At 37.8% G+C, this 14,978-nt stretch overlaps 1 protein-coding gene across 2 annotated transcripts; it reads left to right on the forward strand.

Moving 5' to 3' along the window:
* The first annotated feature begins 958 nt into the window (after positions 1 to 958).
* LOC132635818 (nuclear pore complex protein NUP85) lies at positions 959 to 14,772 on the forward strand. 2 transcript variants are annotated; one of them, XM_060352360.1, is made up of 19 exons: positions 959 to 1,502; positions 6,285 to 6,387; positions 6,478 to 6,588; positions 6,709 to 6,792; positions 7,186 to 7,257; positions 7,373 to 7,429; positions 9,491 to 9,610; positions 9,680 to 9,880; positions 10,028 to 10,138; positions 10,222 to 10,259; positions 10,373 to 10,529; positions 11,014 to 11,115; positions 11,251 to 11,307; positions 11,489 to 11,635; positions 12,467 to 12,537; positions 12,634 to 12,721; positions 13,090 to 13,146; positions 13,850 to 14,074; positions 14,206 to 14,772. In XM_060352360.1, the coding sequence occupies exons 1-18, from the start codon at positions 1,150 to 1,152 to the stop codon at positions 14,042 to 14,044; spliced, it is 2,124 nt and encodes a 707-aa protein (XP_060208343.1). In that variant the 5' UTR covers positions 959 to 1,149; the 3' UTR covers positions 14,045 to 14,074; positions 14,206 to 14,772. The 2 variants fall into 2 exon arrangements, with proteins under 2 accessions (XP_060208343.1, XP_060208342.1); XM_060352359.1 differs by having other exon boundaries at positions 960 to 1,502; positions 14,201 to 14,772.
* Positions 14,773 to 14,978: the final 206 nt, after the last annotated feature.

The raw sequence follows: 14,978 nt of genomic DNA on the forward strand, positions 1-14,978 counted from the left end.
CGTATTTGTTGTTTGATTCCGTGTCTTCTACAAGCCGGATCGTATCACGAGCTCCTCCTTACCCAATGGCGAAAACTAGGTTTCAAAATTCATTACTGCCTTATTTATATTCGGCATAAACTGACCTTGTACTATAGGTCGTGCATCGCACGCCCATCACACATGCCAATATTTTGCCTATTGCTTTGGTCGTGCGTTGTGCACTCCATTGCACAGGACAAAGTATTGCCATGTGCTCTGGGTAATGCGACTATGAACAAGTCTACAATTTTGTTATTTTCACTTAGTTTCAGATGTTTCCGGACACAATTAAACACTTTGCCTCCTATTCAAAATCATCATGACTAGTCCAAAATGTTATACGAACGCATACACATGCTTAAGACTCAATTTGCAACGTAAATACTAAAAATCAGGGGTCGAATATATTGTTACATCTTAATGGCATATCGAATTGTGGTGGTGTGCTTTGTGTGGGAAGATTTTGAAGTTGAAAAATTCTAAAAAATTACTTATTAGATTAGATCCAGAGAGGGTCCACTAACCTATGAGGAAAGCTCAGAGGGCTCATAACCTCATAGGGGTCATAACCTGCATCAATTCAATTTCAGTTTACATATCTAGATTCATCATACAACTTACCATATCAAGCGCCATTATAAAAATCGTGCAAAAATTTACTGTCAATGATAGACATTTTTGTACGTATATAACGAGCATAACCCTGAACAATACATATGGCCATCTCTTAGAAATACCAAGCTTTAACTCTTTCGAGTTAGTTTTAATTCTAATAAACAAGTCTCTAACTAGTAACTAACCAATCATACTCAACACCACGTGGTAAGTATTACAACAACGAGAACACCACAACTATATTTAAACGTGTCTCACACATATTATATCACTGTCTTAATACAATCAATTTTTATACGATGTTTAGCTGACATTTTTTTAGACCTATCAAAAAATAAAAAATAAAAAATCACCAAATTTATATGCAACAAGAATCTTTCAATAAAATATAAACAAGGTTATGCCAATTTCTTTGTTTGCTATGTTTAGTAATTTATAAAATTAAAAATTATGAACTCTCTCATTCCCTCGCTTTGCCATATACCCCTATTCTAAAACCCTAGACCGGCGAAAATGCCAGGGCTGACGTCATCAGAATCCGATGACCTGGCAATAGTTCCATTCTCAGAAAATCAGCCAGTAGTGATCTACCCTGTCCGTCACGGCCTGAAATCCCCAATTAATCGACTCTCCATTTCATGGGGGTGTGGCAATACTCTCCGTGTCTCAGCTTTCCCCAAACCGCACGGTGAGGCTGGTGGTGGTAGAGTGGTGGAGGTGAAGCTGAGTAATAGCGGAGATGATGAGGAAGTTGATGCTGCTACATGCAGGAGAATTGCTTACAGTTCGGTCACTCCTTTCGCGCTTCTTCAGAGCAGGAAACATTCTGGAATGTCCTTGGATAATCCTCCTTACAAGGCTGACTGGTAAGTTAACTCTCTGTTTGGATGGTTGTTTCATAATGTATAAGTATTGTGTTGTATTGTATCGTACTGCATTGTTTTGATGGATACAACATTTAGATAGATTGTACTGTTTTCCGCTGCTACTTAATGTCATACGTCTTCAAGTTGAAGGGTAAACCTACAAGAAAAGAAGGGTACCGGGTAGAGCTACTTATAAAAGGGTAGGGTAGAGGATAAAATATGATTATTAGAAAATAAGTAAAGACAAAATGAGGAAAAAAGATAAGGTAACGACGCGGTCACACTAAATCAGTCATCACATATATTGGGACTTCTCGTCTTTACAAAACGATGGATTTAACCATTCGATACAACAACACAATACAATATAATAGGTAACAACCATCCAAACAGAGTGTTATAAATGCTAGAGTGGTAAACTTGTAACTTGATTTAGCTGAAATAGACCTAAAACAACCTCAAGAATTTTTCATCTATGGGCGTGTTTAGTGTGAGGAAAACATTCCTCAATGTAATCATTTTATAGTGTTAGTCCAAATGGGAGAAAATGAGTGTAAATTATTTCGACCACTCTGATTTATTCAATCGTACAACATCTTATATATACACTTTCAGCAGAAAGAGTTTGCTTTCTAGCGAAACACTAACTCTATCTAGCTATCAAGTATCAACCTTATCTAACTTTAAGACTCAGTCTGATATTTGATCTATAGCCTGTTTGGCCAAGCCTATTTTTCTCCAAAAGTGCTTATTTTAAAAAGTGAGGTGTTTGGCCAAGCTTTTGGGAGAAAATAAGTGCTTTTGGGGATTAGCAGAAGCAGTTTTTCAGAAACTAAAGAAAGTAGCTTTTCCCCAGAGCAGAAAAGCACTTTTGAGAGAATACACTTAGAAACACTTTTTAAAAGCTTGGCCAAACACTAATTGCTGCTCAAAAGTGCTTTTTAAATAAGTTGGCCAACACAAAATGCTTCTCGCCAATAGTCCTTTTTTGAAAGCACTTTTGAAAAAAGTACTTTTCAAAATAAGCTGATTTTAGGAGCTTGGCCAAACAGGCTACTAATCATACTAGCTATATAAATCTGTAATTTGAATTTTGGATTTGTGCACAACGGATAGATATTGACTTTCCTCGAACACTCCTCTCAAGTTGGAGCATATGCATCTAAAATACCCACCTTGCTCTGATAACTCGGCAAATTGTCGTACTCCTAACACCTTTGTAAAAATGTCCTCTTTTTGCTCCCGAGTTGGCACATAACTAGTGGTTAGGCGACTATTCAAAGAGGAAGCTGATTGGAGACTGAAATCAGAGTGTGGGGTGTGTAGTGTAGGATTTAATGGCAAAGGGAAATAGGGAATGGTTGGGAAGGGTAATTAGGGAAGAGGAGGCGAGGAAGGCGGTGGAGTATTGTGCGGGTGATAAAGCTCTGGGAACGGATGGATTCACTTTGACTTTTCTCCAACAATGTTGGATACAGTCAAAGGTGAGGTTATGGATACCATAAAGGAATTTCAAGAAAGGGAGAATTCGAGAAAAGTCTCAGTGCATCTTTCATTCATCATTTCAAAAAGGAGGGAGCATCGAGCATCAAAGATTATAGACCCATAGTCTAATGTGAAGTATTTATAAGATTATTTTATATGCTTTCCAATAGATTTCAGAGGGTATTAGATGAGATACTGTCTACATCGTAGAACACTTTTGTGGAGGGCAGACAAATACTTGATGCAACTTTGTGGCAAATGAAGTTGTTGATTCCAGGAAAAAATAAGGGGTTTCGGACATTTTGTGAAAGCCGGACCTCAAGATGGCATGTGACCATGTTAACTGGAATTCTTGGACTAAATAATGTCGAAGATGAATTTCAGTCTTCACTAGAGAACTTGGATGAAGCGCATTATTTCCATTGTTAGTTATTCGGTTCCTGTGAATGGCAACTCGTTTGATTTCTTTTGTAGTTCGAGAGGTTGAGACAGGGAGACCCCTTATCTTCCATGCTACTCATTTTAGTTATGGAGGGGGCGGAGCAAGATGATAGGTAGGGCCATGGTAGGTGGTTACCTGAGGGACTTCAATGCCGCTGTTGGAAATAGTACTGTGAAGGTCTCACATCTGTTGTTTGCAGATGACACTTATGATTTTTTTGTGATGTTGATAGGACTCAATTGGAGCATTTGGGATATGTGTTAACATGGTTTCAGGTGGTGTCCGGCATTAAGATTAACCTTAGAAAGTGTCCAGTTGGAGATGTGGAAAACATTGCAACTTTAGCACAGGTGCTGAACTGTAAGGTTGTGGCTGACTACTACCTATCTTGACTTGCCATTTGGTGCTGCAAATAAAGATCAAACAACTTGGAACCCAGTACTACAATGAATTGAGAAGATGCTTGTAGAATGGTAGAAAAGATAACTATCCAAAGGAGGAAGTAAGTTTTCATTTAGAGATCTAGCATCTCCACATACTTTATGTTTTTATTTCACGCCCCAACTTGAATCACGAGAAAGTTGGAAAGGCTTGAGGGTAACTTTTTATGTGACTCGGTCGACTGAGCAAGGAAGTTCCATTTGATAAGGTGGGAGACGGTCACAACTCTGAAGATCTAGGGGCATTTAATGAGGCCTTGTTAGGAAAACGATCGTAAAGATTTGGGATGAAGAAACATTCTTTTTTTTTTTTTTTTAAAAAAAGTGACAGTGAATAAAGAAATAGAAGAAATGGCAATGCAACTAAAAGAGAGGAGAGATGGAAGATTGTCCCAGCTTGTATTTGGTGGTCTGTCTGGGCAGAAAGGAATCAGAGATATTTTGAGGTCAAGGAAAGCAATATTCAGAAGTTTAAAATGAATTGTTTACGTCTTTATTATGTTTGGTATAAACAGGAATTGTTAGTACAAACTGAAGATAGTTTTGATGTTCTAGGCAGTTTCTAAGTATCCTTAACATATAGGACTCCATCGTGTAAGTGAACTATTTTTGAGGGGGACTACACAGGTTTTGGGGTAGTATACCTGTTGATATTAATATAACTATTACCTTTATCAAAAAAAAAAAAAAAGAAAAAAAGAAGAAGAAGAAGAAGAAATGGATGAGTTTTTTTTCTTTTCTTTTTGAGAGTGTAGAGATGAATTTTGTACAGTTGAGGAGTAGACTCTAATCCTTCATTTCTTTTGGGTGCACCCATGAACTTCCTTTATGTAAAGAATATTGGGTGTCTTTCATAGAAATCATATACTTTTGGGTTCTGCTTTTTCAATCTACATCTTGTATACGGTCACCTTTTGGCTTTTGCCCAAACGTGAATAAAATTTATTGCTTTATTAAAAAAACTATTGTTTATGACTTCTGTATGTATCTTTTCTCGTATAAACTATAAAGTGACAAGATGCTGTTGCAAGCTTAGTGCCTCTTGTTCATCTGTCTGTAAATACTTGCGAGCTTCTAGGATTTTCCAATTGGGTTGCTCGTGATGCAATTCATGAAAAATTTGAAAGCTGGAGGTCTTATTTTTTTGCTTTCTACAACAGAAGAGTTCTAAGTCACATAAACTTGTCAAAAAAAAAAGAGAAGAAAAATGAGTCCCAAGTCTAGAAGCTTGAAGTTTTTTTTCTCTTTTTTTTTTTTGAAAATGTAACATTGGTATGTATTGACTTGATCAGTGCATAGTTTGCACTGGAACCATATTTACAGCAAAAGTGAGAAAGCTGATCCAAACTCTGAAAATCTAACAAGAGCCTAGGATTTCAATTATGGATTCAGTCTCCTCAAGGTAAATCTGTTTGCACCAAAAACAAAAAAGTTTGACGCTATTTAGCTTGATCTTTTGTACATCACTACTACTGTCTTCAAAGCACCGTGAATTTCTCTCTTTCCATATTGTCCACCAAATGCAAGCTGGGACAATCCTCCATCTATCTCTGTCTGAAGCTCCTATTCCTGCCTCCTCCCAAATATGGAGTAGATTAGTAATCCTATTTGGCATTACCCAGACAATGCCCCTGAGATTCACAAAGATCCTCCAAAGCTGTATTGTGATCCGACAATGTAAAAATAGATGGCTGACTGTCTCACCCTCTTCACCACACAAGTAACATCTGGAACAAAGAGAGAATTTTCTCTTTTTTAGGTTTTCTTGAGTCAGTACTGCTTCCCTTGCCAACAACCATATGAAACATGCAACTTTGAATGGTACCTTCACTTTCCAAATGTGCTTCCAAGGCCAAAGTTGCACCTGCTGGTTACTCTGGTTCAAAAATTTGTATGCTGTGCTCACTTTGTAAATGCCTTTGCTGTCTTCTTTCCACCACAATTTATCTGCAACTTCTTGTGTGCCTTTAAACTCTTCTAGTAGCCTAAAAAATTCTGTCAATGTGTTGATTTCCCAGTCATTGAAGTTTCTCCTGAACTGAAGGTTCCATCCATGATTGTCCCATATCTCAGCTACTTTCTTGTGTTGGTTTACTGCCAGCCCATGAATGACAGGAAATAATTCCTTTAGACTAGTGTTTCCCAACCATTTGTCCTCCCAAAAAGAAGTTTTGTGGCCATTACTCACCTTAATGGTGGAATGGTTCCACAGGAAAGGCCAAAGAGCTCTGATGGATCTCCACAGACCAACACCATAAGGAGTGTGCACCTCCTTGGTCATCCACTTGTTTTCTTCCCCATATTTTTCTCTATTAGAGACCTGAGAGAGTTTTAATCCACACTATAGTAGCCTGGGTGGCTATGTCATTTCACTGGGTCACTATTTGACAGTTATTGCATTTTGCATGTAATCAGGTGGGAGCATGTCATAGAGTACAGCAAAGAGATAAGTTCACTGCTCAGTGATCGAAAACCGCCTCCTAGACCAATTATTGAAGATCCCAAGTCGGTAGTAAATGTGAGTATGTCATCACTCTTTTGTTTTGCTGTACCCAGACTCTGACCTTTGCAATTTAGTATTTATCTGGTGGCTGTGTGTGCCTGTTAGGAAATTGCAGAGCCAACGTGTCTGAAAGCGGCGTGGGAGCTATTGGAGATATTTTACGTAGACAAGCAATCTCAATCTTGGATTCCTGAACGGTTGCTAGATTGGTTGGCTGTATGTTTTTTTTTCCTTATTTTGTATAAGTTTCCTTGATTTTCTCCGACAGATGTCACGGATCTTATACTCTGTGATACTGTACTATTCGTCCAACTTAGTGCATGTTTCATTCAACAGGACTACAGTTCTTTATTCTCGGGAACTTTACCAACTATTCATTCAAAGCTTGTGGATTTTCAGCAGGAACTTGTTGGTGTACAGGTTTAGCTGTCAATTGATATCCCTGTGAACTTTACATTTGTTGGGCCTATTGGTGGACAAATTATTAGTCATAATTTAAGTGTCCTAATTTGACTGGATATAGATATAAACGTAAAAATTAAAAATAGTTGTATTTAAGCAGGTGTGAGTTCAAAAGTAGAGTGAATATTAACATTTTGAAAAATTGGAACTTTCTTCAATGAAATAGTGGGTCAATGATACTTCTTTCAGGGTAGGATATTCAAAAGATAATCATTGGTGTAACGACAAAGTTTCCCTGTAGAAGTGGATTTTGGTACAATGCAAAATAGAAAGAAGGATAACTAAACTATGATGGAAGGAGTAGCCATCCCATCTTTGAGCGTTCATTTCCAATTAATGTACTCATCACAGGTTGTTGAAGAAGATCCTAACTACTGGGACGCGATGTCATCAGCGTTGGCCGTTGGCTGGCTGGAAATTGTGGTAAGCATATTATTTGTGGATATAGACCATTATAATTGTGCATTCATGTTTTGTTGCTTGTGTGAGGTATATCAGGAGTTTGGTTAAGGAGCATCTATGATTGCCAATTTTGCAGGTAAAATTGTTGCGCTTGCATGGCTCTTACCGGTTTGATCAATTAGTTAGCCGAGAGGTAAGAGTTTTGAAAAACTGCAAAAAGGAAAAAAATAAAAAAAAGAGGCAAGAATTTTGAACTTGTGATCAGTGGCAGTCTAGCATAACTTAACTCAACCTAAATTATTCACATAACATCATAGCATAACTTAACTCAACCTAAATTATTCACATAACATCATATACTGTACTTTTCTCTCTTAAATGACATGTCTATGAGTTAACTTGGGAACAGTTCTTGCCTTTTCTTTATGTTGGTATACCTAATCTTGGATAATGAGTTGTCTTTTCAGAGCTTTGACACCTTATTAGGCCTTGTACCTTTTCCATCAGGTTCCAAAGTCTATCACTCTTAGCGTGTTTTGCCTGAGAGATTAGCCACAGGATGCGCTATCATTTAGGATGATAAAGTGGATTTGCTTTTTCTTTTTGTAGCAGATTGTACTTTCTTTAGCTTCTAGTTGGCATAAGCTACCTACCTCTTAACAGCTTGAGAGATCAATTTTTATCCACCCTTTCATCCCTGATCTTTAGCATTGACAACATTATAATTTCTTTTAGTAACTACTCAGGTTAAGATGATTACAAGTAATTAGTCTCTATGGGTAGAGGACTCTCTCGATGAGCCTCTATGGCAAGTGACTGTAATATCATCAGATTAAGGCTTCATTTGTTTGCCACTTAATGGAGGTCTAAATCTGAATGGTTCAAACCTTAGGCCATTAAGTGCATTTGTTTACATTAAGAGCCTGTTTGGATGGGCTTATGCCTATAAGCTGTTTGCAGCTTATAAGCTAAAAAAAATAAGTTGGGATAGTCTAACTTATTTTTTTTGGCTTATAAGTTGTTTTCAGCTTATAAGCTGCTTTAGATAAACTAAGTTAAATGGGCCCAATTATTTTTTTGAGCTTATTTTAAGCACAAAGTGACTTTAAGCTGACCAGCCAAACACTCAAAAAAGCTGAAAACAGCTTATAAGCAACTTATAAGCCAATCCAAACGGGCTCTAAGATCTAAGCACTTATTTGATCTGAATAAGTCTTAATCATTAAGATCTTGAACAAAGTCTTATTTTCATTAAGAGGTAATTTTTGTATGGATAATTTTTACAATGATTCTATCCATAACCACCAAAATCATCCCTACCCCCAACCCCCACCCACCCCTCTGCCCCACCCCACCCACCCACCACACACTCCCACCCCCCTCACCCCACCCACCACTAACCCCCCCCCCCCCCTTACCCACCACTACTAGTCATCTCTGCCATCACAATTGCCACTGTTATCAACCGCCACCACCACTAACCACCTCTGCCATCGCAACCACCACCGCTGACAACCACGCTACTGTCAATCACTACCATACCTACCACCTCCTTCATTATAATTATATCAACAACCACTGTCGTCGCTGCCACTACTACTTACCACTACCACCAAGCTACTACCAACCACCTCCACCATCATAACTAGCAGCGCCGCCAACTACCACCATACATTGTTCAGCCACCAACACCGCCAATTACTAACATCAACCAACTCCACCATCATAACTATCACCACCACCATTACTAGCCACTAGCATCAACCATCACCGCCACCACTACTACAAAGCATCTCCACCATCACTAGCGAACATACATATTTTTTTATCAAATAATAATTTTATTTTATTAAATTGACATTTATCTTTAATATTTAGTTACTTTTTTATTTAAATTATATATTTATTATAATGTCTAGATAAATACATTATGCACATTCAGATGTTGAAAATAAACAGTCTTAATCATTCAGTGTTCAGATCTAGAGACAATATCTTAATCATTCAGACGTGCATTCAGATTCAGACGTCTTGATCTTAATGAAAACAAATGGGGCCTAAGTCTAGGCAATTGGTCACCTGCTGATAGGGAGCTGGTGACTGAATCCCTGGGGAATGGCAGCTATGAAAATTTTATTTGATTGCTCTCAGATAGTTTCTGAAGTATACCTATCTCCCGAAAAAAGGGTCTCTGAACTATGAATATAGCTTTCCCGTTTTCCCTTTTAACCTGTTTGATTCTTGCTCTTAAAAGACAGAGAATGGATTGGTTGAAGCAGTTGCTGTTCTTATATCCAAGATGCCTAGAATGCGTCCTAGTCTGAGAGAAGAAAATTTGGGCGAGTGTTGCAAAACCAAGCCTGACTTCTTGAAGGTAATGTAGGCCTTTGCTAATGATCAGTGGCCTTTACTGGACAATGTTTGATTCCTTTTTCCCTGTTAGGCATGGGAGAAGTGGAGGGCACAAATAAGTAAACTGGACTGCAGTTCCTATTGGCTTCAATGTGATCACCAGCAGACTAAAGAAGGGCTAAAAAATTTGATCCAGATCATGTTGGGAAATCCTAGTGTTCTATCAAATGCAACTTTCAACTGGATGGAGCTTTTTATATCCCATTTCTTATACGTTAGGCCATTTACTGCGGTCAGTTCCTCTTTCAAATTGATCTAAACATCTAAGATCACTAGAGTTGACTCACTTTGCGCACAATCATCCAAAAGTGGAGAGCAAGAAGATTCTTTTGCTGTTGCATTTGCGATTAACATACACATTCTATTTTTTGTGGTGTAGGGTCTAGAGAGCATGCACAATTTAGCTCAGAAGTGCATGCAATCAAAGCCAGTTTCCAGCCCCCATAAGCTGTTTGGTCTTATACTTGGAATTCTTGGAGAAAATAATGAGGTAAACCACTCTAAAGATTTAGTTTGTAACTTTTGGTATGTTTAATGTAGTGCAGAACTCATGAGCATATCCTATATTTTCAGGTTGTTCTAGCAGAGTGCTCAAAATCATTTGGCCCCTGGTTTGTTAACCTTCTCTTCTGTGTGCCTTTTTTTTTTTGGGTGGCTTGAGTACTTCAGCATTTTCTTATCTATTTAATTCGTCTGATGCAAATCTTTTTGTTTATCTCTCAAGGATGATGGCGCATGCCGTAGAGTTGTTGACAGCTGGGAACACTCATGCAGAAATTCTTTTGCATGAAGAGCATTCCAAACTGGGGGGAGTTAGCATAGAAGAGCTGCATAGACTTGTATATGCACAAGTTCTGTCTTCTCATGCATTGACATGGCAAGTATGTGTGGATGCAAACTTGGGCAAATGAATGCCTGATTTACTTGTACTATTACTTAAAACTCATTTCTCATAAAAAAAAAAGTATTACTTAAAACTCTTCTTTTATCCTCCTGTACATGTATAAGGTTCAGCTTTCACCCTAAGTAACGGAAAACGAAAGACATGAGTGAGATTCAACATGGGTATATGATATGTCCCCTAAAATGTATGGGAAAATAACATTTTGATGATTCTGGATTGGAGACAACCTATAGCTTACAAGTACAATTGAACTTGAAACAATGGTTATCTAGATGCTGGAGAGATTTTACCTATAAACTCCCTTACACAGTTTGCATACATCGTTTAATTTTATAAGCTGTTTTGCTGAATATACTCTAAGCTCAATCTGCGGAAAACTACAATACCGGTGTCTGAAAACTCAGTTTAGATTTTGGTTCTTTTACTCATATTTGGATCGCTGTTTTTTCACTTCCCTTCAGATTGCACCAATATACTTGACTTCATGCATAAAACAAGGGATTGGATTACTGGAGAATTTGCTGTACAAGCAGCCTGTACATCATAGTCAAATTCTGTTAAAGGTACAGCTTCTAGGGTGATTTTTCTTTTGATTCCTCACCCTCACGGTTTTGCTCTCAAATATCTTGTTCTACAGCCTCGTTTCAATAGTGGTTCCTTATTGATTCTTGCTTGGTTAATTTTGCTTTTCTATGCAGAGTATAGAGATCTGCCGTCTGTATGAACTTGACACCCTAAGTTCAAACATTATGAGGGTATGTCATGATATTATTCATATTGACTATCTTTAATCTCTGAGGTGTAGTTACTTTCTTAAGCTCAATAATAAAGGTACTCTGATGTGATTTCCCTGTAATGGCATGTATTTGAATTATTGTAATTACTTCGAAAATACAAGTGCTTCGCTTTCAACTTATATTTCATATTTTTCATTAGATTGCTGGGGTGCATCACTGGAAACATGGGAGAAAAGGCTCTGGTGTCTTTTGGCTGCAGCAAGCTCGAGATGAATTTCGTTTAAGCAGAATTGCCAAGCAATTATTTGATTTCGTGGGGAAGTCGGTTTCTGATGAAGGATTCAAGGTTAGTATTACTCGGTTATACTGGTTGAGTCCCTTGTATATATTCTTAGTATTACTCTGTAACAGTTCATGTTTATACCCATTTCTCTAGATTGCAAATTTTTATATGTTATGTATGCTGAGTGTGTTCCGTCTTTTTTTTTTTTTTTTTTTCTCATAAAGGAATTCATTCTTTAAAGTGTTGATTTGGTAGAAGGTTGAACTGTACTAAGTACTTCGCAGGCATGTTTACGTATCTACCTGTTCCTAGTTATCCAAGCATGTGCATTATGATGGGTGAGACAGAATTCTAGAAGAAATTTAGAACCTTTCATATGCCAAACATGGTACACCACGTGCAGATGTATAGATGTTAGTTGGCAAGCTTGACCAGGTGCTTGATTAAGCATCTTAAGCAATATGGATAGTAGAATATCATGGTGAAGCCCTTGAATATTGTTCAGATGTGATTCATATAATGTAAGGAACCTCAAAATGGTTCAGATGTGATTCATATAACGTAAGGAACCTCAAAATGCTAGAAGTCCAATCTTGCTAAGCTTGTACTTCTCAGGATCTGGGTTTAAGCGAATCCAGCCCCGGCAAAAAGAAGACGAGAAATATTAAAACAGAAGGAAGATAGCCAAAAATTGGCTTGTCGATCTAGTTAAATTTGGTAGAATTGGTTCGCCATCAGAGTTGATCTATTTTGATTATCATGAATCTGATTGCTGTCTCTGAGATATTTGTTCTAAGTCAAAAGTCTAGTAATTTTGCTCTGAAGCAGCATCTCTTTTCTCATAGAATTAGCTGGCTTATTCTCTTTGATCATTCTATTGTTCTTTCCCTGCAGCAATGGGAAGGTCTCATAGAGTTGCTGGGTTCCGAGTCTAGAACTGCTGGCGGTCTTGAGTTTCTGAACAAGTAATTAATACTTACTTTGAATTAGTGGATGTCACCTGTAAGCATGGTTTTGAAGCATTTCATATATTTGAAGTTTTTATGTTTACTACTGCACAGATACAGGAATTTTAGGAGATCCCTGCTGCAGGTTCACGGTGATGCACCCACAGATGCTGCTCGTAACGCATCTGAAGCTCTTGTCTCTGTATGTCTGACACCTCGTATAATAATGAAGACTAACATTGGAGTGATGTAAAATTTCATTTTATGGGTGTATAAGATCAACAAGTACCAAATGCAAAATCTTTCTTTTTTTGACTTGATCAAAAAAAGATTTTGCATTTGGTATTGAGGCCTTGTTGATGTATAAGATTTAAACTTGAGTGGCTACCTTAAGAAACTGAAAATAAATTAACATAAGATTTGTTAATGAAACCTGGCAGCCGGAATGTTGTGTCGGTTCGATTGAAATATTTGTTAGGATATGTGGCGTGTTTATCTCCGTTACCTAAGAAAAATAAGCCTTCTGCTTTGCCTCCTCTGAGTCAATTTTTTTTTTTCTGTACTCTGCAGCTCATGAAAAATCCTTCCACGCCGCAACGCTTTTGGTTACCTCTTCTATATGATTCAGTGAGTACTTCTCTGACTATTGCATTTAGTTCCTTGCTCAACTTGCCAGATTTTTTTTTTTTTCTGCTTTTCAAAATCATAGTGTCAAATAGGTCATAGAAACACTAGGTGGCAATTAAAAAAGGTCGACATGAAAGAAGATCATGTTTATGAGTGGGATCTAGATTGCTAGTAAATGTTTAGAGGTGTAATCACTCTTTTCTTTTGTTTTTGTTTACAGTTATGAGTATGATGTAGCTTCCTGCTTTCTTTTTTTTAGTTTCGAATAATGCTTCATTGCGGTTTCATATTAGTTCGCTCCTGCTCAGGTGCTAAATTCTTGCTTAAGGGGAAAAAGAAAAGAAAAGATAAGCTGGTTTGGTGGGTATCTCTGTTAGATACCATTTGGTTGTGAAGATATTCCTGATGGCTTAATACATGAAACTTAGTTTATATCAAATTGAAAAAGCTAATATATTGTGACTGTTCAAAAAAAAAAACCTAATATATTGTGTGGGGCATTTGTGCTAAAATCTTTCAGACGACAGTACACCCAGTGGATTGGGAAATGGGTACCGTTGGTGGTGTGGGAAGGGGTTAGCAATCTATTTATTTAATTAAGGCTGAAAAGTTCACCATGCTTTCAGATTTATATGTTTATCAATAGCTGGTGCATATTTCATCTTTGACCTCATTCTGTTTTCCTCTTTTTCTTCCTGCGCAGTTGAAATTGTTAAACTGGCACGAGCGACTGTTGCTTAATGTTTCTCAAACTCAGCTTCTCTTGAATAAACTGCAAGAGTTGTCCATGGCAAGATTGAGGCCAGACTTTGTTGAAGCTGACTTGCCATCTGACGCCTTAAGCTCTGTCAGGCTGGCACTTGCCACTAACCTGGGTCGTGCAATCCTTGAAGAGTGACTTTGTTACCCCTGTTTTCTTGCTTAAGAGGTGACTGATTGCATCTTTCTGACATGCTTAAAGTGTTATATCAGTATCCTCTTTCCTCTTTAGTAGTCTGTTTCGGGAGTGGTTAACTTTCGAAAATCTTACTGAACTTATCATTGCTTGCGGCAGAAAAGCTACATATGTGAAGCAGGCACTGCATAGTGAGTGGTCTGGCCCCCTGAGCCACTTCTGTCACTTACATGCTGCAGAGCTAGACAGACAGCTAATCTGCCGGAAGCATTTGGATGAGAGCTTCGGGCTATGGAAGACTTACCCTGGCTTGACCAGAGTGAAGATGATTATAAGAATTAAGGTTTCTTGACTTAGAGAAACTTTTATTTATTTTCTTTTTAGAGGGGAAAGGGGAGGGGGTACCCTACTAATGTATATGCCTTTGTAAAAGACCACCAAAACCCCTGCCTGTTGCCTGGTTAAAGTGTTGAGATGGCTGTGATAGAACTCTTATGTACAACTTTGTTGTGTTATTGTTCCTGGTTGGGCTAGTATTTATAAGATCAAGTAATCTGCAACATATTCAATGAAGGTTGCAATAGTTTGCCTTACATGGTGGGACTGCAATTGATTTTCAACCCATCTCTGCGAGTGGAATGGGACCATATATCTTCTGATTTAGTGGGTTGGCTAATTGTAATATCATGTTCTAGATTTGTTTTGGCCATTTATATCATATGCTTTGTCAATATCCTAAGGGGTCAGTTAATCGTGGTATTGAATCCATAGAATTTGCACCAGGTATCCGCTTTTACATGTATATTTAAAGCCTAACTAACCTTTTCGAAATATTAAAATTTTATCCTTAAGAATGTAGCTTCAGACAAAATCAATGTTGCTGCTGCTTCTTCTCAACTACAATAATCCATCCTTTTTCGTAACAACAGTTTGGCTA

Source organism: Lycium barbarum, chromosome 4 (assembly GCF_019175385.1).
Source record: "Lycium barbarum isolate Lr01 chromosome 4, ASM1917538v2, whole genome shotgun sequence".
NCBI classification, from domain to species: Eukaryota; Viridiplantae; Streptophyta; class Magnoliopsida; order Solanales; family Solanaceae; genus Lycium; species Lycium barbarum.

Bases quoted from the DNA above. Each gene is read 5' to 3' on its own strand.
- LOC132635818 (XM_060352360.1), top strand. From the start codon at position 1,150: ATGCCAGGGCTGACGTCATCAGAATCCGATGACCTGGCAATAGTTCCA. The intron at 12,722-13,089 runs GTATGTCTGACA...TGTACTCTGCAG, and splicing joins CATCTGAAGCTCTTGTCTCT to CTCATGAAAAATCCTTCCAC. The intron at 13,147-13,849 runs GTGAGTACTTCT...CTTCCTGCGCAG, and splicing joins TACCTCTTCTATATGATTCA to TTGAAATTGTTAAACTGGCA.